At 45.3% G+C, this 27,804-nt stretch overlaps 1 protein-coding gene across 4 annotated transcripts in view; it reads right to left on the reverse strand.

The window, feature by feature from the left end:
- Window positions 1-24,855, reverse strand: part of SLC67A1 (solute carrier family 67 member 1) — a 63,218-nt gene extending 38,363 nt beyond the window's left edge. Inside the window, exons 1-6 of one of the 4 annotated variants that reach the window (XM_085581494.1) lie at window positions 24,747-24,855; window positions 23,688-23,862; window positions 19,620-19,825; window positions 18,179-18,276; window positions 16,025-16,170; window positions 14,903-15,035 (exon numbers count right to left, since the gene is read on the reverse strand). In XM_085581494.1, coding sequence (XP_085437620.1) covers window positions 14,903-15,035; window positions 16,025-16,170; window positions 18,179-18,276; window positions 19,620-19,793 — 551 coding nt within the window. In that variant the 5' untranslated portion in view covers window positions 19,794-19,825; window positions 23,688-23,862; window positions 24,747-24,855. Of the gene's footprint in view, window positions 1-14,902; window positions 15,036-16,024; window positions 16,171-18,178; window positions 18,277-19,619; window positions 19,826-19,911; window positions 20,170-20,266; window positions 20,332-23,687; window positions 23,863-24,746 lie in introns of those variants that run through there. The other 3 variants (XM_031505062.3, XM_085581493.1, XM_085581495.1) reach the window with 3 other exon arrangements.
- Between the last annotated feature and the right edge of the window lie 2,949 nt (window positions 24,856-27,804).

Raw genomic sequence — 27,804 nt, forward strand, 5'->3', positions numbered from 1 at the left:
GTCATGACTTTATCTCATTCTTTCTGGCTAATGCAATCCTACAACTCACATTAGCAATGCCATTTTATGGGGCACAGCATTTCACTAAAGTGCTGAAGGATTTATTTCTGCTCTGGTATGAGGGCATAAGAGGCAGACAGAGCCCAGGGCAAGACCTGTTTGGGTAAGAGAAACATCAGCATACAGGTGGAGTGAGGCCAGTGCCTGAACACTAGCTTGCAGTGATGGAGCAGAAAGAAAAGGCAGAAACAGTATTGCTAGGGAGTGAAAAAGAAGCAGTATGCCAAGACCATGCCCCCAACCCCAACCCCCCCACAAAAAAAAAAAAAAAAATGGAAACAACTCAAGCCCCATTAGACACTTGGGAACTCCTGAAAGAGCTACACTGAAAAGGAGGTGCTGAAGTGCAGCCAGAGGAGCTGCATGCCAGGGCACATCCTTGTGAAGGCACTGTGTGAGCCACCAGGGCACCAAACTGGTGCTGGAAACGCAGCCAGGGTGTAAACACATGGTGTGGATGATCTGACTGAAGCAGAACTATTGTTTCACTTCCAGCATGGGCTGTTTGCCAGATATGGACCTCTGCTGAGAGATAACTGAAACGCATTTGAAATGCTGGAGAAAACCCTTTGTTCTGGGGGTAACTTGTTTTTAAGGAGCGATCTAAGGAGTAAGAATCAGCTAGTTCTGACACCCCCCGCCCCAAAAAGCATCTGGGGACTTTCAGAGAGATGAAGCAGGCACTGCAGGAAGGATGGATGCTGGGCCAAGCCCAGCCTCCCAAGCCTAAGGGGATTCGCTCATGCTGCCTGGAGCGGGGAAGCCGTTTCTCACCAGGATAGGAAGTCGAGTGCTTGGCAACAAGGGAGGCAGCTCTCCCACAACTCTGGTTACGCAAACAGCTGCCTTCTGCTGGGTTTCAACATGCTTCACTGCTCCAAAAATAATTTCCTGCTTGATTTGATATCATTAGCAGGAGCACGGAGCGCAGCGCGAGCGGTTGCGCCGCCGCGCTCTGGCTGCAGGTAGCCACTGGGCTCCAGTGAAAGCCCCAATCCTGTTTTTGGCACAGGGGCCTGATTGCGCAGGAGGGAAGGCAAGCAGGGCGATAGCATAAGCCTTCTCTTCCTCTGCGAGGGGTTTTGACACAAGCCTGGACAAAAGTACCTGTCACCTTTGTCCTTTCAGGTCCCTTTTCCAGAGCTGACATTTCCCAGCCCTTACAGCTTGTAACACTCATGGCCTGCAACCAACACTCAGCAGCCAAGCAGGGATCAGCGCCAACACAAAGTTCAACGCCAAAGTCACTGCTTGCTGGGTGATTAGGAGCTGTGCTGCTCCTGGGCAGAGTTGCTGGTGTTCTCCCACAGCACAAGCAGCAAAAAGCTGCTATCATGCCTTCTTGCATTCCCCAGTGGATGACTTTGTGTCTGGAGGTTGTTGGAGTAATACCAGTCCAGGCCAGTGCTTTGGGAACAGCAGCACTTTCCATTCCTAGCTGGACTGGAATTTGGATATCAAATTCTGCCCTAAGGTGCATCTGGTTTCCTGTTCCCTATTCCCAGCCCATCGATCTGCATGCCCCTTCCCCAGGGCCTGCCTTGGGGGGACTCCTCCAGAGGCCTTCATCAGATTTGGGAACCTGGAGCAGTGCAGAGTCAAAGATTCCAAGGGCCAGCTCATCAGCACTGCACCCCATGGCCTGTGCCACACCAGCAGCACAGCACACCACCCTTCCCAGCTCATGGCCTTACACAGGGCCAGCTGCTGCCTTCCAGCTGAAGTGCAAGTTGTGTTCAGCAAAGAGATGAAGCAGCAAAGTAAAACTCAGTGTCACTCATTAAAACAGCAGCTGCAGGATTCAGGGGTGGGGAGCGTGACCACAAAAATCAGCATATTTTAAGGTAATCCTCTTATACTTTGAAAGCAAAATTGTGCAATGGCACATGTTTATGCTTATACCTTTTAAACCCAAAGAGATCATGAGGGACAATTCCATCTGCCCTGCAGACAAGTCTTCACAACCTTGTTTTCCAGAGTCATTCTTTGAGCCACACAGTGTTTCATGAAAGATGTCCCTTGGCCATGACTAGAAAAGTAAAATGGGTGATGAACACACCACTGCTTTTGGGGAGTTTCAACAGAAAGTAGCCTTGGAAAGTAAAGCCATAAAAAGAGAAGAAGGGTCCCTTCAGTCATCCTGCACAGGACATAACTGCAGGATGACACTCCAGTTTTCATACACAAGACAAAATTTGCATCTGAGCTGAACCAAACGTCAGGTAGAGCCTCTCCTGTCACTGTCACAATAAAAGGGAATAACCCTGCAAAGAAAGTGACTCCTCAGCTGTTAGAGGACCTGAGCTGGGTGGCAGGACAGGACTGGTGGGAAGAGTGTACAGGCTGGTTTCTGTGCTCAACTGACCCATGTCTGCAGCAGCTGCTGCTGCTGCTCCCACAGCCCTAGGGAATGCAGATAAGCAGCAGTTCAGCTTTTCCAGACATAGCACAATCCCTGTTTACAGCCTCTGGGCTTGTCTTTTCAAAAGAAGGAGCTAGGTGTCTATTCTTGCAGGAAACCAGGTGTGTAAACAGTTCAATTAATATACCCAGCAAACCATGCTCTAGCACAGCAAAGAGGGCCAGTGGAGACAAGCCAAGAGCACAGGAGCCAAGGAAGGAAAATACTTTTAAAGAATACGCCTAATTAGAGATGGCCCTGGGCCAAAAGTTCATATTTGAACACCTGGAATAGCCCAGGGGAGCAGAACAGTAACCTGAACCCAGATCCACATTTTGTAATTCTCTCCTCTCCCAAATGAAGTAAAACCCAGCCCCAAACCCAACCCACAGTTGGAGCTACAGGTTTCCAAAAGCCAAAGTCTGGAGATTTGGCTTTCTACTTTCAGCCTGGTTTTGGCCAAGTCATTGTGCTTAGCTGCTGGTGCCCTCTGTTCCTCTCACCCCACACCACCCAGTGCCCTGCTGTGGGCCCACCGTGCCCCACTAAGAGCTGGCTCTTGTTCCCTGGCATCCTCAGCACTGTGACCAAGTCCAGCTTTTCTCTGCACTCCCTTCTCCCTGCCCTCATAGGCAACAGCTCCTGGTCAAAGCAAGAAGCCTGCCCTAACTCAAAGCCCAGTGAGAAATACTGGCAGCAACCCCCAGTTTTGTGCCAAATCCCCAAATTTAGGGCTTGTTTTGAAGAGTACAACCTCCATGTCAGGGAAAAGCCCCCCATGCCCTTTATTAGTGCTTGCAGAAGAAGCAGACTCCTATTTCTCCCCTGCAGCTCAGTTCTCAAGAACAGACAACTAATCTTGACTGTAGATTTTCTTTCTAGCAGAATCACATTTGACAAAGAAAGGTCAGCCTGATCCCCATAAAATCACCCTGTCACAGGCACGTCACGCATTTCAGACAGCTTGCAAGGCTGACTAAACATTTACTTTTGGATGGCTCACTTCCAAAGCCCAGAAATAGATCCCAGTTCCCAGTAAAAGAGTGCCTGAGTGTGCCATCAGATGGCTTCACCACCCTGTCAGAGCATGCCATTCACATTCCTGCACTTTCCCCCTCACTGAGTGCCACCACTGCACATCATCCCTAGAGAGGTGAGGCCTTATCTCCCAGCTGGATTATTCCTGGTAGGTATTTGTCACTCCTTTTTCCATCATCTGACCTTGGGCCCTGTTAGGCTGAGGTAAGTGACAAATGCATGGGGCTCTGGATTGCTTTCCCAGTGGGCATCCAGCCTCTCACCAGCACAGCTGGAGAAGAACAAATAGCATTTGCTCACACTGGATGCTGCAACATTCAAGGAAGAGTGTGTGTTCTGAAAAACCTTGAAACAGCTCAGCTCCACTGCTATTCAGAACAGTTTTGCACCTCGGATGTACTCCTGTAGCTATTGCAAATTCTTCCCTGCTGAACCTTCATCTCCAAGAAATAAAAATAAAAAAATAGTAATCTGACTATATAAAATTACAGGGGAAAATTATATAATCCTTCAAGGGCCAAGAGCCTCAGTCTGCAAAGTGCTTGCCACACAGCACCCAGGCAAAATCAAAATGATGCAATTTTTGGTAGGGTGCAGAGATTACAATCAGGCAATTACACATCCCAGACCGTGTAATCACATGCAATGAGAACACACGTGGGCGTAGTGCGAGTGTGAGCCTGGTGTCACCAGCCACAGGCTCCTCCGGTTACCCAAAAGGAGTCATTCAACAAATGCTTTAAAAATCCTTTTCTCAACATCACCAGGCCCAGAAGAAGGCCTCTTTCTGTCATGAAAGGCTGGGAAACCACCAGGACTGCACTGGAAAACATTAGCTAGAAGAATTGATCTATCATCTGTCTTATATCCAGCTGTGTCCAGACAGTTGGAAAGGGAAGGGGAAAAAAACCCATCACACACAAGACAGAATCTGTTATACAGCTTTATATCAGAAAAAAGCCTCTCCAAGCTTCTGTAGGAAGTAAGTTTAAACATCTGATGCATGAACATCCTCAGCTTTAATAATCATTACTGTCTTTCATCTCCCTTTTTTTTAAAAGTCTCAGAAGAGCATTTAAGACTCTGGCCTCCTGTAAGCATTGCTCAGATGCTCCCCAGATGACTTGTCCAAGGGGATTTCTAATTATTCAGGGTCTTAAAAAAAAATATATCCTGCAGGAATCTTTTAGGTTTCTGGGGCTTTCCTTCCTTCCTCTACAAATTTCTTTACCCGGAGCTTGATTTAAAACCAAACTCAAAGGAAACACAATGACTTCAGTATGTCTCAGATCACATACCCTGGGGTAAAAGAGAATTGAACCAAATCCCATAAAAATGGTGCAGAATTCAAAGGGATTCACATTGAAGTTCTGTAAAGATGTAATTAGACCAAAAGTTGTAGCTGAGAATATAATGGAATAAAGGAACATTTAGTGAGACTGAGAAAGTTAATACTGCATCTAGAACACAGTCAATTGGATATGCCATCCCCTCTCCTCAAAGAAAAATAAATTAACATCAAAGCAACAGTTACTGTAATAGCAGCTAAACAAGGAAACCTCTGATTCTCAAAAACTCTCATAGTTTTCAGATCCTGAACTACCTTAAATGGATTGGACATCCAAAAGTGCTAAATTACTATCTGCTGAAAATCCACTTTAGACATCCCCAAGTGGGAGATGAAGAAAATCACAGTCTTTCCTGGAAAGGCTGGCAACTGCTTCTGCATAAGAGGGCAGCTGGAGAGCAGAGCCAAACCCCTTACATGATGATAAAGCAAAGCAAATAATTTGAACATATAAGGCTTTTGTCTCTCTCAGGCCATCCAAGCCATCTCCTAAGCAATAGCTAATAACAAGACATGCTACTCTTCCAAATCTGCTGCTGCATATCCCCCTCAAGTGGGATACAACTCCATAAGATGTTGTTCTGCCACCTGCAGATGCTGACTGGGCAAACTGGGAGTGTTCCAGCGTGTCCTATGGCACAGACACACTGCTGGCTCAACACACAATGCCCTGTGCACTAATGGACTGTCACCATGGTGTCTGGCCCCTCAGATCCCACCATGAGCATTTCCCTCCTCTTGGATCAGGATCTTTGTTTGCCAGCAGTGCTTATGGTAATTTCCTGCACTGCTTGGCACAGCACAGAGTTCAGCCCAAGCAGTCGGGAGCTTGTAATCTGAATGCTACAGAGAACATTTGATAGAATCACAGAATGACTACGGCTGGAAGAGGCCTTAAAGGTCACCTATTTCCAAACCCTTGCCATGGGCAGGGGCACACCCTACTAGATCAGGTTGCTCAGACCTCCATCCAGCCTGGCCTTGAACACCTCCAGGGATGGAGCGCCCACAACGCCTGTGCCAGTGTTTCACCATTCCCACAGTAAAGAGTTTATTTCTAATATTTAATCTGAGCCTGCCCTCTTTGAATTTAGAGCCACAACCTCTTGTCCTGTCAATACATGCCCCAGTAAATACTCCCCCTCCATCTTTCTTATAGACCCCCTTTATGTACTGGAAGGTGCTTTAACGTCTCCCCAGAGTCTTCTCTTCTCTAGGATGAAAACCACCAACTATCTCAGCTGTCCTCATAGGAGAGGTACTACAGCCCTTGTGGCCCTCCTCTGGATTCCTCCAATAGGTCAACATCCTTCTTATGCTTGAGCTTCCAGAGCAGGATACAGCACTCCATGTGGTCTTGAGAGTGGAGCAGAGGGGCAGAATCCTCTCCCTCGACCTCTAGCCACACTGCTCTTGATGCAGCCCAGGGCACAGTTGGCCTTTTGGGCTGCAGGTGCACATTGCTGAGTCATGTAGACCTTCATCTTTTAGAGCAGAAGGCTCTTCCTCCCAGGTCCTGCTTTTGCCTTCTTGGCTCTGACTTGGGCAGTGTGGCTTGGGCACTTGCCAGTGAAAACCAAGGCAAAAACACCATCCACACCTCAAGCCTTCTCCATATCCCATGCAACCAGGTTTCCTATTTCCTTCTGGAGAGGGTCCACATTTTGCATCATCATCCTCTTATCAGCCACATACCTATAGAAACTTTTCTTGTTGCTCTTGATGCCATTGGTTAGATTTAATTCTGTCAGGGTTTTTGTTTTCCTAACCTGATCCCTGGCTACTTAGATGTATTCCTGGATTGCTCTCAGGTTAACTGTGCTTGCTTCCACCCTCAGGAGGCTTCCCTCAAACATCTTCTGTTTGAGATTTTCCAGGAGCTGCTTGTTCATCCATGCATTTTTGCCTGAAAACTTTGTTGGAATATATCTCTCCTAAGCTTGGAGGAGGTGATCCTTGAATACCAACCAGCTTGCTCAGACCCCTCTTCCCTCCAGGGCTTTATTCCATGGCACTTTACCAAGCAGATCTCTGAAGTGGCCAAAATCTATTCTCCTGAAGTCCAGGGCAGGAAGGTTGCTCTGCACCCTCCTTGCTGCACTAAGGTTCTCAAACTCCACCATTCCATGTTCACTGCAGCCAAGGCTCCCTGAGCTTCACCTTCCCCACCAGCCTTTCCTATGTCAAGAACAAGGTTCAGCATAACACCTCTCCTCATTGGCTCCTGCATGAATTGGAGCAGGAAGTTCTCTCCCCTCCTGCATTACTTATGCCCAGATATGTTGTCCCTCCCAGGACCAGAGCTTCTGAACACGAGACCACTCCTATCTGAATAGAGGATGCCATTTGCTCTGTCACTCTGGTTGGATGGCCTACAGCAGACCCAGACTATAATATGTCACTCATCCTGTCCTCTCTTTAGTCCTGACCCATAAATCCTTTGTCCTCTCTTCGTCTATCCCCAGGCAGAGCTCCATGCAGTGGCTCCATGCACTGCAGCTGCTCACTGACAGGACTGAGGAGCACCCTGAAGCTTCCAATGCTGGAAATACCTTCTTGCTTGGCTGCACTATCCCATGGTTTGTCAGGTGAAAGAGACAAGCCTCAACGAGTGCCAGGGGTAGCCTGGAGATGGCCATTCAGAAACTTCTTTGCCCTCTGGCCACATCCACTGCCCAAATGCTTCACATTCCTTTGGCTCTGGTGGTGAGCAGGTTTCATAAGGAGACCTTGAGCCAACAAAAACCCTGGGTGGGGCCATTGAAGCTGGTGTAGTTCATGAGAAGGTCACACCTGTTTCATTTCATTCTAAACACCCCATTCAAGCAGTCTGGCCTTCAGCCTGGCCCACAAGCGAACTGGTACCTTATGACAATGGGGTGTTGCATCTCTCCAGCCACCCAGCAGCAAGGAAAGCACTGGGAATGGCTTAAAAGCCAAGACCAAAGTCTTACAAAAAGGGCTGCTTTTCCACCTGTGCTTTACAGCAGGCACATTTCAGGCAGGAGAAAACAAGGAAAGCAGCAGCAGTAGGTATGCTGCCCCTTCTTCCCCTGTGACAAATGAAGCCTATTTTGGAAACACTCCTTCCTTGCAGCCCAAGTCCCTTGGTGCCCTAATCATAGTGTCCCCACTGACACAATACTTCTAAAATCACTAACTCTGTCTCCTGCAGAGCTTCACTCTTCATCTCCCTAACTCCAGGAGTCCTAACTCCTCCCAGTCCACTCTTCACATGCCACATCCGCACATTTCCGTTCATCCTGACCTTCCTTCCCTCCCTTGTCTGATAGTCCTTCCCACACAAGCACCACATCCTTCCTGCCCTGGCCTCACCACAAAGCTGGGCTTGTTCACTGAAGCAGATCAAAATGAAACACAAGCATGACCCTTTGAATCAAAAGGATTAGGAGAAGTAAAGGAGAGGGCTGGCCAATTGAATATGTACAAACACAAAGGGAGAAAGGTAGGGCCAGCTCAGGTTGCCCTGGAGGTCCCTCTGCTAGGTCTTGCTGAGCTCACCCTCTGGGACTCTTCCATGACAAAAAAAAAAACCCTAACCTGGTACAGACTCTTTAGAAACAACTAAGAAAGAAATTAAAGAAAAAGGAAAAAAAAATATAAACAAGTCCCCCCAGAATGGGATGGCAATTGGACTTACAAAGACTCTGCCTGCTCAGGGCACCAGGATGAAAAAGAGAATACCATCCAGGAAAAGCAGGACGTATTCCCTCAAGGTAGTAGATATTTGCATGAGCATACCTCATGATAGAGAAAGTCTGCATCCAAAAGGCTGTATGATCTAAATAGCAATATTGTAAATGCATTGGATGAAGGAAGGAAACACTATCTCATTGCCCTGTATTATGCATGAGAAACAGCAGTGCAGAGGGATGGGATAACTCACTCGCATCACAGGAAAATCACAGCAGAGCCAAGTCCCAAATCCCAAATCAGGGACTTAACCACAAGCTATTCTGTACTTTCTATTTTCTATTAACAAACAAGATAGTATTTTCCTGGATTTCAATCCCCACTGATACTGCTGGATTTGCTGCCCAGTCATGAAATAGTCCAGGAGTGGGAAGAGCAGATGAAGCTCTAGTGAATCATGAGCAGACACTGCCTCATTGTGCAACCTGGGCCATGAGGGACATATTCAGCCCTCCAACTCAACTTTGCTAGCAACGCCAGACCTAAAATACCTTGTGCCTTTTCATAAATTCTCATTTTGGTTTCATTATGGGTTTCTTGCCCCCACTTTTTACTTACTCCTTGGGGCTGTTAAGCCAGGCTTAACAAGCAAAATCAGCCACCAGCTGCACAGCCTATAGAAGGGACACAGTTAACAACAAACCAGGTAGGGCCCTGCACAGGAACCCAGGGCTTTCAAAGTATCAGGAGAGGGAGCAGTGTTCAACCATCCATAATTTTCCAGCAGAGCTGACTCCACAAACACACGCGCTTTTGATTGCGATCTGGCGACCACGCACACAAACCAGGGTTTCGCTCACCCGCCGCCCCCTCACTTTCTGACTCCAGGCATGGGGTGGTGAGGCAGGGCAGCCTCCTCCAGTGCACAGGCATGATGAAAGCTGGAAAAGGCAGCAGGGAAATTTCCTTAGCTCCCCTGGAGATATCACTCCCCCTCTGCCTTTTATTTTCTATCTGCTTGTTTGTTTGGATAACTGCTGTCAACTCATGGAGGGCAACAAGGCATATCCTGCCAGGAGTCCCTCTTCCCATGGTGCTGGTGCAAGTCAATCTCCAGCAGCCCCCAAACCTCAGCTCTCTGTAAGCAGCACAAGCCAGTCACAGGAGAAAGCTCTGGATACTTGGGGTTTTTTTTCTAAAATGCACTTTAACCATGATTACTTTGGGAAAATGAAACAGCTAACCTCTAAAGGTAGAGATACCCAGGAGGTAGGAGGGTGCTGTGGGGAAAAGGGGCAGGTGGCCATCCACTGTGAGCTGGCACAGCCTGACTCACAGCCCTCCCATCATAACCCCTGCAGAAGGCTAAGTGGGAATGAGGGTTCTGAAAGAAAATGCAGAGCACACCTGATAAGGTGGAGGAAGGGGCTGCCAACAGGTCCCCCATTAGCTGAACCCAAGCCTAGCCCTCCTAAGCCATACCCCTGAGGGCAGCCACAAGGCATGGGCTCTCCCTCCCACGAGCTGCTGGCTCCTGTCCCAAACCCCACTCTTCCTGCCTTGGGAAAGGGCCCCACCTACGAGTGAAGGACCAAGGAGGAGCTCTTGGCTCCGTCATCACACCTCCCGCCACTGGAGTTCAGACCAGAGGTTGTAGGGAGAGCCCAGAAGAGCCAGGCTTGCTGAAGATGGGCCAAGGGAGAACAAGGGCACCTTTGCAGTGACAGTGCCATCTTCCAGTGGGTACAGAGCAGAAAGCCAGGGGACCCAAACTTAAAAAATGCTGGCCTAGATGTTGGAGGCAGGTTAGAGGTTTGCAGGAAGAGCTGGGGAAGAGCTCAGTGCAGACCTATCTGCAGCACAGACAGAAAACTAATCAAAACCTGCATCCTGGTTGTTTCTGATAAATTCACAATCCAGCATCAAACTCCAGGACCTCACCCACAGGTACAGCATGCTGATGGCCAGAAATGCGTCCTGGGACATGGGGGTCAAGCAAGAAAAAGCTTGGAAAGTAGATTGTTTCCTGAACTGCTTCAGGACTGCTTCATGGGGAGGTAAAGGATGCTGTAGAACCACCTGTGCCTCTCTGTCAACCAGAGTCTGAACAGCAAATTTAGGTGTAGTTGTCTCCCCTGTAGATAGCCAAGATTAGATGAACTCCACCCAAAGTGCACAGAGGAATTTCTTAGGTTCACGAATAGGTTAAACAAGCTATCAGAACTAGAAAACTCTGGTGCTGGGAATAGAGGACAGAAGTGCCCTGTACTTGACTTCTGAACCAACAAGTTGTTGAAGGATAATATCCATGATCCTCTATCACAGAATTTACAGATAATTTGGAAGCCACTGCCCCAAAGTTTAAGACAGCTGCCATGCAGAATAAGTGATAAGAAAAACCCTTTAAATTCTGTTTTGTTTTTTCAGAGAAGACAGCTGAGGGCGTCTGCACCTTCCCTAAGCCATCAGCTCCTTGGCAAACAGCCCATTAGCCCATTTCCTCTTCTGTCCCCATTCCTGCCAGGGCTCAACCAGCAGTGACAGACCCTGCTGCAGGTTATGGATGACTTGCTTGCTGGCAAGCAGACTCCACCTTCCTTTCTCCCAAGTGCCTTGACACAAAGGACAAAGCAATGCTTGTGCAAGCGTCACCAGTCCTTGATGCTTGGCTGATCAGCATCATCCCAGGCAGAGAAACATCAGAGTTTTTGCTGGAAGGGAGCAGGAACAGCTCCCAGAAGCAGAATACCCTGCTTTGTCCTGAAACGGAGCACAACCCTTTCACCCTTTGCCATGCTCCCACCCGCCTTCCCAGCTCCCAACCTTCAGTCCTTTCAACACCCACAGTTTTTTCCACTCTTCCATGAAGATATGAGAAATTCCCTGCCAGAGGATTTTGTTCAAATGAGTTTTTTTTTAAAAAAAGCAATTCCCTACTCCAGGCAAATAAGCTCCTTCTTTTCACCATGAGGAAGAAGGATAATAGCAGAGCCAGGGGAAAAAAAATCACAACAAACGATCCCCAAATCCCTGCTGTAATCAAAAGAATAATTGCTCCAAGAGATTTAAGCCTATAGCTGAGTCACTAAAATGAAGAAACTTCTCCATGTCCATAGAAAGCAAACAATTCTTAGGTCATGCAGCAGAGATTCTCTACAGACTTGTTAGAAGGAAAGAAAAAAGCAGCCAAATGTAATTAAACATAGTCCCAGAAGAAAGGATGAAATCTCTGTAATTAACTACCTAGACTCATCTTTCCACTTTTGAAAACTAATCCAGCTGTCTACTTCCAACTTTCACCCATGGGGCTGCCACAAAAGTCTGTTGCAAACACCAAATCACCTCCCTTTAGGGGTACATTCACCTGCAGCAAGTGATCCCACAACAGCTTTGCAGAAAGTGTACAGGGAGGGAGAGCCTCTGCAGAGTGCAAACAGAGCTCCTTTCCTTAGTCACCTTTTGGATGAAACTTTAGGGAGTTTGCACTCCCCAAGAACCTGTGTAGCCCTCAGCTGAACTACAGGAGTTATTTGCAAGCTGAAGGTATTTTATATCCACAATCCTGACCCAAATGATCAATTCCCAGAAAATGCCAATTTAAAAAAAAAAAAAAAAACATACCAACAGGAAAACACTTTCCAAATGGTTAGTCACAACTGCTTGTGTTAATAAATTGGCATCTACTTCATTCTCAGCTGGTGAAATTTGTCTGACCAGCAAAATTTTGGAAAAAATGGGGGAAAGATGTAGCACTTCAAAGAGAAGAAGAAGAAGGGCTGGAGCTGGTGGTTACAGTTTAACAGCGGAGGTCAGGATCTAACATCCAAAAAAATCCTATGCAAATCAGAACAAGACATTCAACTTCCCCAGGGCTCCCTTCATAAATAAGGGTTGATAAACATTATTCCAACAATAAAAACAATAGCAGACCAGTTCTTTAGGTCAAATACATCAATGGTAAATACAATACAGAAGAATAATACTAAAATGACATCAGCTGAGGAACTGAGAGTGATTTCTATTCCGTCTCTTGTATACAAAACACTGCTAACATATGAATAACGCTGTCAACAACACATGGGGAATTCTGGCCAGCTTTGTGGTGAGGAAAAGCAAAGAACACAGAGTGGACAGAAATCTCCAGCTTTGCTCTTTCATGACACAGCAGAAATACTTTTTCAATGGGAAGTGATTGGGTCATTCTTCTGGGGAAAAAAAAAATGGAAGTGATTACACAGCCCCAAGTAGAGCTGGAGCCTTCCTGTACAAATGTGGGAAGCAGGGAGGAAGGATTAGCAGCCAGGCTGTGGGACACGGCAGCAAGGCCAAGGAGCCTCGGGCATGTCCCTAGGGCAGCACCCGCTCCTTTCCCCAGGTGGGTGCGGCAGACGCAGCCGGAGGGATGGCGATGCTCTGGGGGCTGTTTGTGGCACAGAGCTGCTCTCACCTAATTCCTGCTCTCCACCGACACCAGCCAAAACACTTAAAGCCCGCTGGATTGTTCCTCTAATCTTTGCGCCGAAATCTGGCAGAGGAGCTAAGCACAGCGGGGTTTGGCTGCAGGAAACACCCGGAGGGGCTTCCTAAGCCTGAAGCTGCTGTTTATCCAATCCTATCAACCCTCTGTGCACATCAGGGTGCTGAGGAGGCCGCTGCCAGCACGGCAGAGCTCGTCCCGTGTTAACAGAAATTCCTGTCGCCCCTGCAGCAGGATGCAGGGATGCTCATGGAGCAGGGCGGGCGGTGCCGCAGCCGGGCTGCTTCGCCCAGCCCTGCGCGGCTCTCGGCAGGAGCAGCGGGCTGAAGCTGCCCTCCGCAGGACGCAAGGGAAACATCCCCTGCAGGGAAAGCAGGTCCTTCTCCACGGATCTCACTTTCCCATAATTACGGACAAGGCTCGCTTGCTGCCTGACAGCACCAAGCACTAACATCCAAAAGCTAGACTGCCGTCAAGTCAATGCTTCTGACTATTAAATGATACAGGAGATTCCCTCCCCCTGCTGCTGTTCGATAAACCTGTGACTGATGCACACACTGGAAAGTGAAACCCCATAAATTTTTGCTAGATAGCAATGCTGCTTGTATGCTGATGTTTAAATATGGGCATATAACCAAAGCTGAGAACTGAGGTAACCTTTACTTTCAGCTAACACATAAAGGTCTACAATCTCTGTATTTGGTTAAAAATAATACTTATTAAAACCAGCACTCGGCCAGCAACATCTATCAATGCCTTTAACTGCTAATCAATTAATATTATGTATGTCTCCAATTTTAATTTTATGTAACCATGTAATAACTACAAAATAAATCCTCGTGGTCAGTTTTGGGTCACTTGGCCAACACTGCCAAGGTATGGCAGTCAACAGGTTTTAGGGCTGCTCCCTAAAGTTACAAGGTTAAAGTGTTCTTCTCGACCCACAAAAGGATTTCACAAACTAAATTGCATCACAGCACCTGAATGCTTGTGGATGCACAGCACGGTTCAGAGAGCAACACACGACACCCCACATCATAATCCACTGTGCTCTGTGCAAAACACCCAGGAGATGTATGAGCATGAACAGTCCACAGAGCTTATGGCACCAGGACAAGGATGAGAGTGATTTTTACCCTCTATCCTGTGCTGTAGAGCTCTTTTAACCTGAGTCTGCGGAAGCAAGTATCTATAGTAAAGAGAAGTAGAGCATAACAAAAACCTGAATGTCCACCAGGGATTTATCCCCCACCAGAGCAATGCTGGGGAATCCTCCAAGGAGATTACAGCCACATGCACTTCACTGCCTGCAAAATTCTCTGACACACCATATCTTTTGAGCATTTTTTCCTACTGCAGAATGCAAGAGAAGGTGGCAGCCTTCTATGATGTGCCAGGCTGTGGAAAGTCAAGATGGAATTGTCAGGTGTGTGCTCCGTCTTGCTGTGACAGGGCTAGACCTCCTCACTCTCTTCCCCCACTGTCCCAAGCCTGCCTTCCCCTTTCCCATAGTCTTGCCCTATACTGAACGTCCCACAAAGACACCATTTTTCTGCACAAGTTTTCCTCCACAGTGCTCCCGATTTCCATTTCTCAGTTGTACAATATCATTTCTTAAAAGCTCTTTCAGCACACTCAGCTCCAAAGACAAGACAATTGGGAGAAAGACAAAATCGACTCTTCAATCCAGCTCATTTTTAAATGTATTTAAGTAGGCAGAAGGTGAGATTTTCAACAAGATCTCCTTGAAAACAGTGGGAGTATTCCTTGTAGCAGCATGGAAAGCAAAATGTTGAGTTCTGGTATGGTCCTCTACTGCCACCAGGAGTAAGACAGCATCAAAAGCTGCAGGGTAGCAAAATATCCCTCAGCAGCTCCCTCAATGATTGCAATAAAATCAGTACCAAACAAGTGGGGCACTCACCCGAATTTGGTGGACAGAACACCTCCCACGACAGAGCCAGCAATGATGCCCACTCCAAAGCAAAAGCCCAGCTTCCCCAAAGCACCAGCACGCTGGGAAGGAGTGGTCATATCTGTAATAACCTTCTGAGCACCTGCAGGGGGGGGGAAAATATCTTACCACAAGGTTTGAGCAGATGCCCCTACAGTTCCCATGGTTTTATTGCTAAGCCATTAGGAGTTTTTTGGGTGGTGGGGCTTTTTATGCTTGTTTTGGGGTTTTTAGTGGGTTTTTCTGGGGTTTTTGTTTGTTTAGGGTTTTTTTATTTGTTTTGGGGTTTTTTGTTGTTGTTGTTTTTGTTTGTTTGGTTTTTTTTTTTTGTTTGTTTGTTTTATTTTTCCAGTTAAAACTTTTCTGGGCTGATTTCTTGTTAAAGGCAATTTCCCCATCTTTTAATTTTCATACTTAGCATGGAAGAGGGCTTCCAAATAAACACTGTCAAATATCCTCTGGGAACCCCATAATCCATCAGTTCTGAACACAACAGCCCACCTATCATGAGAAACAGAACCATTCAAACCACTCAAATAAACCACAAGTGATAGGAAGCATTATCAACTTGATTTATCTTGCATGAGTTACATGGACTCCTAGTAGCTGAAATTTATTATTTTTACATGAAAAATATAGGAAACATCAGCCAAAACAGAACAGCTTGGTGAGTAATGGAAGGTATTTTTGTAATAATGTTTATTTTTTAACAGTACGCTCACTTTACCAAGAGAAAGGGAAAAGCTTTTGTGTAAAATATCCTGGTTGCAAGAAGGCAGCTGAAAGGTCTGGGGTAACACTGCTGGCAGCAAGTGACTTGCACCCACATCTGGATGATCAAGGCCAAAGAATTTCCTCAAGATTCTACAGGGAAATGGGCCTGGAACTTGGACTAATAAGCAGAATAAAACTGTTTTCCACAGGCAGTACACCTGCTGCTTCATGTTCCCACCATTTCATCCCTGAGGACCATTGCATGTTCCTCTTGCCTTCCTTCTGAAATCCCATTGACTTCCCCTAAAACAAGCAAGAAGTGGGGGAACCAGGCAGGAAAAGCAATTTGGAAAGCTACTCATCCCTGACTGACTTTACCTGGTATCCCATGCATGAACACTCCTGGCAGCCTGGAGAGGAAGAGGAGGGGGATGTTGGTGGAGAGGGACATAAGCAGGAAGAAGATGCTTCCAGATGCACAGGAGAGAATTAGAGCAGCTCGGGCACCAAATTGATCTGCAAACCTGGTACAGAAATGGCACATGGTTGTCAGTTTTCTATTTAGAACAAAATTAAAAAGAAAGAAAAAAAATATTTCTCAATAGTAAGTCAATTTTGCTCCTGTTTAAGGGGAAAAAACAATACCACAACTAAACATATTAACAACCACAAACACCTTAAGCCCCAAAACACAAACAGGCAAAAACCCTTGTCAGACCAGGTTTTGATCCAGCTCCAACTCTTTGCTGTAATTTAACTCCAAAAAAGCATAAGTTGGACAAAGTCTGAGAGCAGCATAGAAAGGGTTCTGAGCAACAGGGGCTAAAATGACCATAAAACAGGCCTTAGAAAGAGTTTCTCATTGCAATTCCTTCTTCCTTCACTTTATTGAAGCTGCATATTATATTACAGTTAGCAGATGAATATTACCTTGCATAGCAATTAGTTGTGTTTACACTAAGAAGAACAGCCCCCTAAAAATGCCAGGCTTGTCCACAAACAACGCTAAGCCTAAGCAGTTCAAAGGTTTTGTGTTGAGAGAGAGGTACAGGTCAAAACTTTGCTGTTTACATGTAAGCCAGGGCAGTTTACATTTGCTGTTTGTAACCTAAAGACCAAAAAATCATTACACTGTTGGTATGGGGATTTTTTGTTTTGTTACTTAAAAGTAAAGACAGTGCTTTATCTTTTCATATCTATTTAGCAGCATCAAGCAAGAACATGAAAAACTGAGCTAAGAAACACATTCTCTCTTATCACTTTTCTTTCTATTTTCTATTTAATCTGCCCCTATGACATCAAAGCAGTCTCATGTCTAGAAAAGTTCTTTTTATCTCAAACCTACATTGCAAATTTTGGCTTCAGTCTGGCAAAGGACACCTTCAGTCCCAGACAGATTCTGGTTTGCCATTTTCCTTCCTTTCAGCAGTGATCCTGGATATTAGTGAATGACATGCAGGGAGGAGAACCAGATTTCAGATGGCACCAGATCCAGGTCAGAAATACTACTCAAGGTTTGTGTATTAATAGGAAAAGCATTAAAAGTGGGCATTTTGCACCATCTCCATTCTTAGAAATGCATTTTCTGCCAAGCAGTACTGTAGAATCAAATGTTGCTATTATTTATTTGAAAATGTGTCCAAGGGTTGATATTAGATCCTCAAAGTGCCACACTCCACGTACCAGAGGATCCTGTAAAGCTCCCAAACTACATCAGCCAGAATGTAAATTTCCTGCAGGTAAACTGAAGCAGCACATGCCAGCTCCCTCTCCATTTATTAATTTGCTGATCAGTAGCAGGATCAAGAAAAGAAGTTAGATTTTTCTCAATCCCATTTTAGTTTTCTGTCACTGAATTACACATATCTTTCAGGGTTTTATTTTTCCTGGTCTTTAGGAATGTATTCTCCCACCACTCAATTTTTATTTAGGGCTATTTGCATTTCATTAGGAACAGGGTAAAGAGGCAGAAAACCCAAGTATTTTCCACTCTTTTCTTATATTGATAGCTTGAAGTTTATAGATATTCCTAAAAGATTCTTAGAAGTTCTTAACGATCCATGCAAGTCTAAATTTGTATTCAACATGGATGCAGATTCAGCTGATGAAATGACCCAACCTTCACTTATTGTAACTGACAGCTCTCATCAATAAATACCCTCCTTTTTTTTTTTTTTTGGTTTTGTTTTTGTTTCCTAGTCACAAGACATTTCTAAGGTTACAAATGGCTATAAAACATTTGCAGAATTAAGCTGTTAGGACCTGGGCTCTGAGGAGTCTAGGGGCTTAAGACCATTCCCAGGATATTGTTACACTTAAATGTGTGTCATTAAAATGTAGCTAAGTTAATATAAAGGCTGCTTCTATGCTGCAGTATTTCTAATAATAGCATTTATTTTCCCCTTGCTCGTTATGAAATCCTCAAACATTTCAACAGGACCACAAACCAGAAAAAAATTATTTTTATGAAAGTGTAAAAATGCCTGGCCTTTTTCAGCTATGTAAAGGATCATGAGAATCATTCTCACTTACCTTCCAAAAATATAACCTCCCACAAGCTGGAGGACACCAAAGATGGTCTGGAGATAGCCAAATCCCACTGAATCCAAACCTAGGCTCTTTGCCAAGTACTAAAAAAAACCAAAAACACCAAACCACCTCAAAAAACAAATAAATGGAAAATAAGCATGCTATATTTATGAATAAACATCTTAATATCTGTGTGGAGAGGATCACAGCTCCAAACAACCACTTCCTTCAGTTCCCCTCCCCTGCAGACACTGGCAGCTTAATAAAGACCACATGTCTCTATCCCATACCCTGAAGGACAAGGAGATGTGATCAAAACCATCAATTTTGCACCAGCTGACAAATTTGTATCACCATTTACCTTTGCAGTTCAACACAGCTGAACGTATTCAGCAACTGCTAAGGGGAATAAGGGAAGTTTTAAATGCCTTCCTGCCTCCAGACCCTGCACCTGGAACAGCCCAGTCACCCTCTGGGAGATAACTATGGAAAAGTTCTGGAGCTGTTGTTTAATCAAGCAAGCCAGAATCAATGAAAGTAAATGAGCAAATTCTGCCTCTACTGGGTGGTACACCCACAGCCTGAGCTTGCAAAAAGCACAGATGCACACCTTGAAGAGCCAATGGGCAGTTATTTCTGATTCATGTGTTTGTTGTGTCATGCTTTTGTTTCGCCTGAAGGTGCAGGGAGACCTCATCTCACCCTGCAAATGCCTGAAAGGGATTGGTAGCCAGCTGGGGTCAGTCTCTTTTCACAAGAACTAGCAATAGGACAAGAGAAAATGACCTCAAGTCATGCCAGGGATGGTTTAGATTGGATCTTGTGAAACATTTCTGCACTGAGAGGATTGTCAAGCACTGGAACAGAGTTCCCAAGGAAGTGGTGGAATCACCGTCGCTGAAGGTGTCTTAAAAATCAGGGACATGGTTTGGTGGTGGACTTGGCAGTGTTAGGTTTCTGATTGGATTCAAGGACCTTAAGGGTCTTTTCCAACCAAAAGTCCTCACTGATTCTATAAAATCAGACAGAAGAGTCCAGTAAGTGAGAAGTAATGAATCCCACTGAGCTGCTTAATTACACACTCAGAAAAACCCACCTTTGATCTGAAACCTCTGCTTCCTGATCGCTACTGGATGGGTCACTCCCACATTCCATACAAGAAAACTTGTGTCTTCATCACATCAACATCAGCTTCACCCAGAGCCCTGAGGCCAGGAAAGGGCTCTAGGTGCTACTGCAGCCCAAGAAATAAAGCAGATTTTATGGCCTCAGTGTACCCTGGACAGACACAGCCTCCCTCTTTAGTAACGACACCAAGTACTCCTTTCGGTTTCAAGGATACCTTTCCTCTTTCCTGCTAAAAACTATCTTCTGACTTTGCTGGGAAACTCCAGAGCCTGGCACGGAAGGAAATGTGCTGTGGAGCAAGAGAAGCCATACTCACAGGCACAACTCCCATCTGCATGAAGAGGAAGGTCAGGTCCAGGGCTGCAATCACGTAGGCAGCACGGATCACTTGTCGCCTTTTGGCCTCTCCCCAGCAGCCACTCTCTCCCAGGGTCTCATTGCTCATTCCTGAGGTTTCTTCCTCACCTGCAGAGCTGGTTTTTGCATTCATAGTGCTCACAGAATGGCTGGCTGCGGGACAGGCTGGAAAATGACACAAAGGCACCGGCTAGTTGTGAACGCGAAGCGCAGATAAGGGGCACAAGTTGGGTGCACAGTTCAAAGCTTACAGTGTGAAAGGTGCTGAGCCAGCATGCCACGGATTTAATGTTTCTTTCTTTCTTTTTTTCCCCTCTTCCCTTTGCTCACTTGCTAGGCAGGATCAAAGGTAACTGCATCAAACCGCAAATCTGGTTCTTCAGGATCGCTGCTCCAAGTGCCATCACAACAAAAATCAGCTGGGGTGTCCCAGCAAGTGAAAGTGAAAATTGCCCCAAACAAGAGCATGCGATAAGCTCTTCAACTCTTTTAACTACTTCACTTCCTTCACTTTTACTGCCCCTGGTGGCTCAGGAGAGATGACTGTTTTAACTCTTCATGAAAGGCACTTTGCTTTTATTTTTGGAGGTTGCAAGTGAAACTTACAGCAGAACAGCTATTTCCAATTCCAGTAGGTTTATAGAGATCCTGGAACAAATCAAACTCTTGCGTGTAGTCAGAGCCCCTCTCATCACCTTTTCCTGAGCCATTTTCCCTCCTTTCCAGGTGCTGTAAATTTATAGTAATTCTGAGCTAGCAAACATTCACATGTGACTCCACTCAAACTACAGATTACCAGCCAAGGTCAAAAACTCTAAAAAAAAAAGTATTAAATCCACACAAATCATGAGACTGACTGCCAACTGGGAAATGAAATAAATAAGATTCATTTGGCCTTTGGGAGTTATATTGTTTGGTTGCTTGTTTACTTAGGGTTTTGTTAGTCTGCTTGCTTATTTGCTTGGGGTTTTATTTATTTGTTTTCTTACTCATTGAAGCCTGGAAGTCTGGTTAAGGATTATCTTTCTTTTGAAGAGAAAAAGAAGGCAGGGGTTCCAGTGCTCTGACTTTGCAGACTTAAAGGACTTTTGGAAGGCAGGGAATGGGAGAGCTCATCCACCCTGCTGCTTGAGTACCTCAGTTTAGCTGTGGCTTTTTCTAGGCAAGCTTTGAAAATCTCAAAGAAAAGTGATTTTCCCCCTTTTCTAAGTATGTGGGAAAGAAGTTTTTCCTACTGTCCAATCTGAATTTCTTGTGCTGCAGCTTGACCATGTCACCCAGTCCCTCTAATTTAGTAACATCTCAGCTTAAAAACAGCCTTGACTCACCATAAAGGCTGGCACAGACACATCAACACAGAGACATACACAGATGTCTGCTGCCTTGGATCTGGAGTGGTTGTCAGAGCTCCAGGATTCCAAGCAAGCCTAGGGAGAGTGACCTGCAAGGTCTCTGGGCACACCTTTTTGTTCAACATGTCACCACCAAGCCCTGGGATTTGCTGAAGGCTGCCAGGCTCTACACCCTGGCAAAGGAGGGGGAAGTCCAAAGGTTAAATCTTTCGTCAGGGTTGGGTACCATATCACTGGAGATTGCACAGAAACAACCCTTCACAAACTCAGAGCATGAGTGAAAAAAGCACCTTTAAAAATGACTTTCCTACAGCAATACTGGCACTCAAGCAGATCCAACTCACAAGACCCCAGAATTTGTATTTGTTACTGAGGAAGGATGATTACCCAGCACGTATCCCAGCTTAGCAAAGGATCAGTGCTTGACATTTGGTTCATCTCAGCGCAAAACAATGGATTTGCCTGCACTTTGAACGTCCTTCAGCACAGTATCAACATCATCACTCCCTGGCTTGTGCTGGATAGGCACAATGTACAAATTACCATTGAATAGAAGAGTAAAATTAATGACAGAATTCTGTCTATGGAGGTTTTGAGACAACCAAAAAAGCGACTCATGCAAATGCAATGTACAACTGTGCTTACAGGAAACCTTGCTGCCTTGGACTTGAAAAGCATCAATAATTTGACTGGGGAGTTTGTCTCAGCAGCAACTGAAAACAGATCCCAGCAAGGCAACCAGGACAGCAAAGACTTGCAGATGCAGCCACTCTCCACCACATAGGAGCCTCATCCTGCCAGGGCATGCAGTGCAGACAGCTAGCCAGACACATGCTCTCCCTTGGATTTGGCTTCTTTTTACTGGCATTGACAAGGGAAGTGGAGTAATAAACCACAGAGTGTAATTTCCAGCTTCTGGGGCTAAAGACACAGTTCTAAAAAGCAGGAAGCTAAATGTGGTTCCTGGTGTGGAGGTGTCCATGGAGAATAAGCTGTGATCATCAGTTCCTGTACACCCTCACCCCTGGATGGTTTAGCACCCAAGACTGCTCCTCAGCATCCCAGACCAGGCTGCAAGTAAGAAAGTGCCCTGGGCCCAACTTGGTGATCCCCTTCTAGCCCAATCATCCTTGGGCAGGATCATTTCTCTCCCCATCCCTGAACTTTGACCCACACAGGACAAAGACAAGAAGATGGCAGTTTTAAGCCATCTTTACAAGCCAATGCCTGGGTCATGTCCCCGCTGCCCTGGCCCCAAGGATGCAGGGATGAGCTGTATTCTCCAAACCTGGCCAAGATGTTGGCAGCCTCAAACATCTCAGTATCCTCTTGCAAGGTCTTCTGCACAGGAACTTGGATTTTCCTGACTTTCAGCACCTGATTTTTAGAATCTTGCCCCATGAATCCATTGGCCTAAGGGCTAAATGTGGCAGCAGGAGCACTGATGGGAATACAGCCACTGTGATTGACACAAGACAAAATCTCCTCCTCCCCTGAGTGAGAAGTCTGACTGAAAATGTCTGCAGGAGCCTAAGTATGTTAGAGATTAACCCTGTTCCCAGCTATGCCCCACTGAACACCACGTTTGCAGCATGCAGTTCAGGCCAGCTCATTTATACCTGTAGTGATAATGCACCACTAATGACAGATGGCATAAGCTGGCACTGCACTTTTATCTAAAGGCTCCTTCTGGCTCAATTATAGACTACACCATGGGTAGCACTCAGTCACTGACAAGCCAACTTTGAAAAACAAAATTAATTTTAAAACTGGGGAGGAGCAGGTTATGAAGAGGAAATGAGTTTTCTTGGGTAGGATAAATAAACTTTGAATAGACATATATTTCAGGGAGACTACCATGAAAATGAGCAAGGAGATCAATATCTTGTGGTAAAATTGCAGATTAGTCCATAAGCTATGCATTAAGCCTTGACACTTATTCTCAGCAATTTTGGAGTATTTATAGTTGCCTTCCTGGTGTGTCTTTCCTGAGGTCTATTTATCTGGTGATCTCTGAAAATAATTGAGCAGGAAACCTGAGAACATCTTTAAAAAATCATAAAGGCTCACTGTTTATGTTACTTGGGCAGAATTTTTTTCTTAAATTGCTGGAATGACAAGCAAGGCTAGCACATGCATAGTGAAGGGAAATCCACCCACATCAATACCAGAAGTCGAAAATGTTGGTTGGAAAATAATGGACTGGGGGGAAGTAAATCTCAAATCCTTCTCTGAACTTGCTGTTTTGTTTTGGTTTTTTTTTCACAGAGGAAGCTTAATATGATCTGGAGGAGCATGAGGTACCCTGGGAGCCTACAGAGGGTCAAACCAAGTTTTCAGCTCCAAAGGAGCCTTGAAGAGGGATGAAAATGCAGATATAATGCCCAGCAATGAAGGGCATCTTTCTGTGAATTTGAACTGGCCAGTGTCTTCAGCTAAACAAAAAAATCAGAGATAGGATAAAGGAAATCCTGCTCCAACACAGATCAGTCACAAATCCTTGCCCTTGTGGGTGTGCATGCATACCCATGGCAAGCATGACAGCTGGCTGGGAATGCCAGGGAGGGAATCACTGCCTCTTGCTGTCAGCAAAACTCTCATTTCTCCTTGCAAAGAGAAACAGCACCTCTGTGTGATGTGTACTGAGGGTACCAGATGAATCATTATGAACATACCTCATCTCCTTGCCCAAGAAGCAGCAGAGAAAACCCTTCCTCTCTTTGGAACAGAATTTAGGCCACCAACCAAAACCAGTGAGACAGGCAGACAGTCAGACACGGAGGGACATAACAACCCTTCATGGAGACACAGTCCTCAGGGAGCCATTGTCCTGGGCATGTTTCTTAAACTCTGTAACATGAGAAAGGAAATGGAAGAATTATCTCAAAGCAATTCCTCAATAGTGGGAATGCTGAATGGCTGTAATGAGGGAAACTGCTCAACACCAGCTATGGTCGGTGGGAGCCATCAAATCTGCAGGATCTGGCCTGATCCCTCTCTTTCCCTGACCCCAAGACTAAAGGAACAGGCCTCATTTGTATTCTGGTGAAAGATTTATACAGCTAAGCAAATAAGAGCATAGATGGCCTGGTATTGCCAAAATTATATCCCAAGTTTGTTGACTGATTTATTCCTTTGTCTAATTGTGTCCATGAAAAAAGCAGCTCGCTAATGAATGGAAAAAGACTCCACATGGCCAGCAAAAAAAAAAAAAAAAAAGAAAAAAAAAAAAGCAGCCATGTTTAGTTTACAAAATGGCACAGTCTTCAGGGACTTTCATAAAAGCTGCAGAGACAGTCCAAATCGACAATGAAATCAGATTCCTGGTAGCTGCTGAGCTCTTTTGGCTTTTTCTACGTGTGTATTAAATTGCAAAAAGGAATTATTTATAATTTGTTTTTATAAAAATGCCGGTGCACTTATTATGTCTGGCAAATTATTTTGTGAAATGGAAAAGGCTATTGTTCATTCTCTTGGTAAAGTCTTTGTTACTTAGCATATTAAACTGCAAATCACATTTCATCTGAAAGGTCCCTTCCAACCCAAAGCATTCTATGATTGTATGAAATATGGCTGGTTATTATTAACTTTTTAATAGTAAACCCCCAAAGCTCCAACTAATACTGAAGCCTCATTTGGTAACACAAAAAGAGGTTGAGACTCAGATGAGGGAAAAGGATTAAATCCTTCTTGTCTTGCAGATGGGACTCTACCAGACAGAGGGGTTTAATGACTTCCCTGAAAACAGAAGGAGCCTGTGGAAGAGGCTGGAATCACATTCAATCATCCTTTGGATGCCAGTTCCCTTGTTTAACCACAGGGCAGTTTCTTCTCTCTAATATTCTGGAAAAATTAAAATAAAAGAGAACATTTATGAATACTGGAATTTGACAACAAAGCATGCAGATGAGACAGAGACTGTGTCAATTGAAAAGGAGTTTTGGAAAAATCCTGTGGCCTGAATTCAGGAGAGTTACATCAAAAATGACATGACCAAATAGGAAGAAAAACTCAGTTCTTTGTACCCATCCAGTCTCCTGGGCTCCAGCAGGACCTCACTGGGGCAGGAGCCTCCTGTGCCTGCTCACACTGAGTGGCACCTCGTGTAGGATGGTTTCAGCTCAGCCTGAGGACTCACCTCTGGTTCATCTCCCGGGTGTGGCCATGGCTGTGGCCCTCCCTGCCCAGAATTTCTCCTGAGCAAAGAGAAACCCCTCAAGTTTCAATGAGCTGCTGCCACGCAGTGCAGGAGGGCTGCTGGGCTGCTTCTCCTTCAAGCAGGGACATCAAAAACCAGCAAATGTCTCCAGTTTGTTATGCCAGAACACTCAAGAATCAGCAAGGAAAAGATTACCCTTAGTGAAAGCCCCAGGTCTGCTGCATGGCCCCTCTGCTGGGCAATCAGTCTCCTCTAGACCTGACATTGTTCTTCCACAAGGCACGCTTGCTTCCAGCAAGCTTGACCTGTCCATCTCTGGAGGAAAATGTGATTGAAGGACTGGTCCATCAGCTGCTGAGCAGGGTCCAGGCAAAACTCCACACACTAATGAAGTGTGGTGACAGCCCAGAATCAATGGATGCTTCTGCTGCCTCTGTGGTTGTGTCTTCAGCTTCCTGGCATGTTGGCATGCCCAGCCTTCAGACAACTCTGCTGGATAATGGATGAAGCCGTGGGCTCCAAGATACACACAGTGCATTGGGAGTCCAAGGTTCATAGCCAAAGACTATTCTAGAAGTGACAAATCCGGATGCACACACAAATGGAGCCTCATACTTTGCCTGCAATGTACAATATTTCATTCAGCTGGTATTACACAGCCACCTTCTGGAATCGCAGCAATGTCTGGAATGCAAAAGCTGTTTATCATTTAAATAACATTTAGGCCATTATAATTTATATGAGAATTGTGACTGATTGGGGCTCTATGGAGCTTCTTGTTGTGGTTTGCTGTAGGAATGCTACAGATTTCCTCTGCACACATAACATTCTGCACACAATGGGAGTCCCAGACATTTTCAACTAGTCTCAAGCCTCCTGCCTTTACCAAAACATTTTCCTGTGTCAGAATCAAACAATTGCCTGATTTATAAATCACAAGCATTCAGGAGACCACCAGCAACACAATGTAACAAGAATCTCTCTGTGATTCAACCTTCCAACAAAGCTATACACAGCACAAACAAAACACGGGTGTGTATCCAGCGTTCCTGCAAGTGCACATTTCTGTATAGAGCAAGTAGGAAAGGGCAAAGCATGTGTCTGTAAAACCTTGCACATCCCAGAGACAGCTCCCCTGCACAGAAGGGGGTCTGTGCTACATGCTGAGATAAATCCTTACTAGTTCAGGGCCAGGGGAGACAATTCTTCTCCCAGTCTTGCACAGAACCAGCATGCCATGGGTGGGACAAGGACAGCTGGCCCCATGGCTCCACCCATGAGTGGGGGATAATCCTAAATTGCAGATATTTGCTGCCTATTGCTGGAAGAGAGCAAAGATATCCAGAGTCATACAGACTGGATCCATCAGCAGCTCAAAAATGGTGTAATGTGCAAACATGGCTTCACAGCCCCTGATCTATCTGGGCTCTAAATGACTTACAAAGACTCATCCAAGGTTCTTATTCTTCTCCCTCTAAGTAAAACACCTCATTTCAGATGAAGGCTTGAATGGTCTTGCAAAGTCAGAGCAAATCCTGGAGTTCACACTTTGCAAATTGGAGCAGGGCATGTACCCCTGTGCATCAATCAACTCACCAGGAAAACCAAATTTTTAAAGATCTGGAAGACACAAGCCCTTGAAGGTTTCCTCTCTGCCAGCTAGGCCTGCACCCCCTGCATCAGCAATAAAGCCTGTACTCGGGGAAAACAATTACAATCTTGATTTTTAGTTAGAAATACAAGAACAGTAACAGTCCTACAAATGTTGGGTTTTTGGTTCAAACCACCAGAAGGCTTTGGAGATGCTTTATTGTTTCCTCCTGGCCTGCCCATTCATTCTCTGCTTGAATTTACCTGAGACATAAAGAAATCAAATTACCTTTGCCAGAAGTGGGAATTCCTCAAGGATTCTTTGGCACTGAGATTGTAGGGGGAGCCCACTAGGGCTCTTGAGTGGGATATGAGGAATCCTCACAGTGGTTTGGGAAAAATTTTCAAGCAAAACCACGTTGAACACTGAATACAACTCTAGCATGAACAGATAGATGAGAGTGAAAAAGTTTAGAAGACACATCTCTAAACTCAACCTACTCTATGATATAAGTAAGTCCCACTTCAAATATATCTGAAATTTTGCTGTAAGAAGCCAGAATCTGCATGATATCATTCCATTCTCTTCAGTTTCAACTTCTATAGGCACGGCCTTCCCTTGGAGCAAACAATGGGGATGCATTTTTAACATGTTGCAGGTATGTCTGTCACAAGAAAACACCAAACCTGCTCAATTGTTCTCTCTTGAAAGCACATTTCCTATAATAGTTCTTCAGAATTATTTTGGAACAACACCAGGACCTGTGAATTAAATTTATCTCTCCTTGTAAAGAATCAGAGCAGACTATGCATATTGGCAACTGATCCAACCCTGGCATCAGGACATGAGGGCACACACAAATTTTGCCAAGACCAGATCCCTAAGAGCAATTTATTTTTTAGAAGTATTTCAAAATCCATTTTAAAGCTTGTCCATGAGATGATCACAGGCTCACAATGCTGAGATCAAGCAAGTTCTATACATTTTTAGACTAGCTCTGTAAAACTACCACTGGTAGGGCACTGGGAAGTAATTCCCCAAC

This window comes from Lonchura striata, chromosome 5, assembly GCF_050655825.1.
Source record: "Lonchura striata isolate lonStrDom1 chromosome 5, ASM5065582v1, whole genome shotgun sequence".
NCBI classification, from domain to species: domain Eukaryota; kingdom Metazoa; phylum Chordata; class Aves; order Passeriformes; family Estrildidae; genus Lonchura; species Lonchura striata.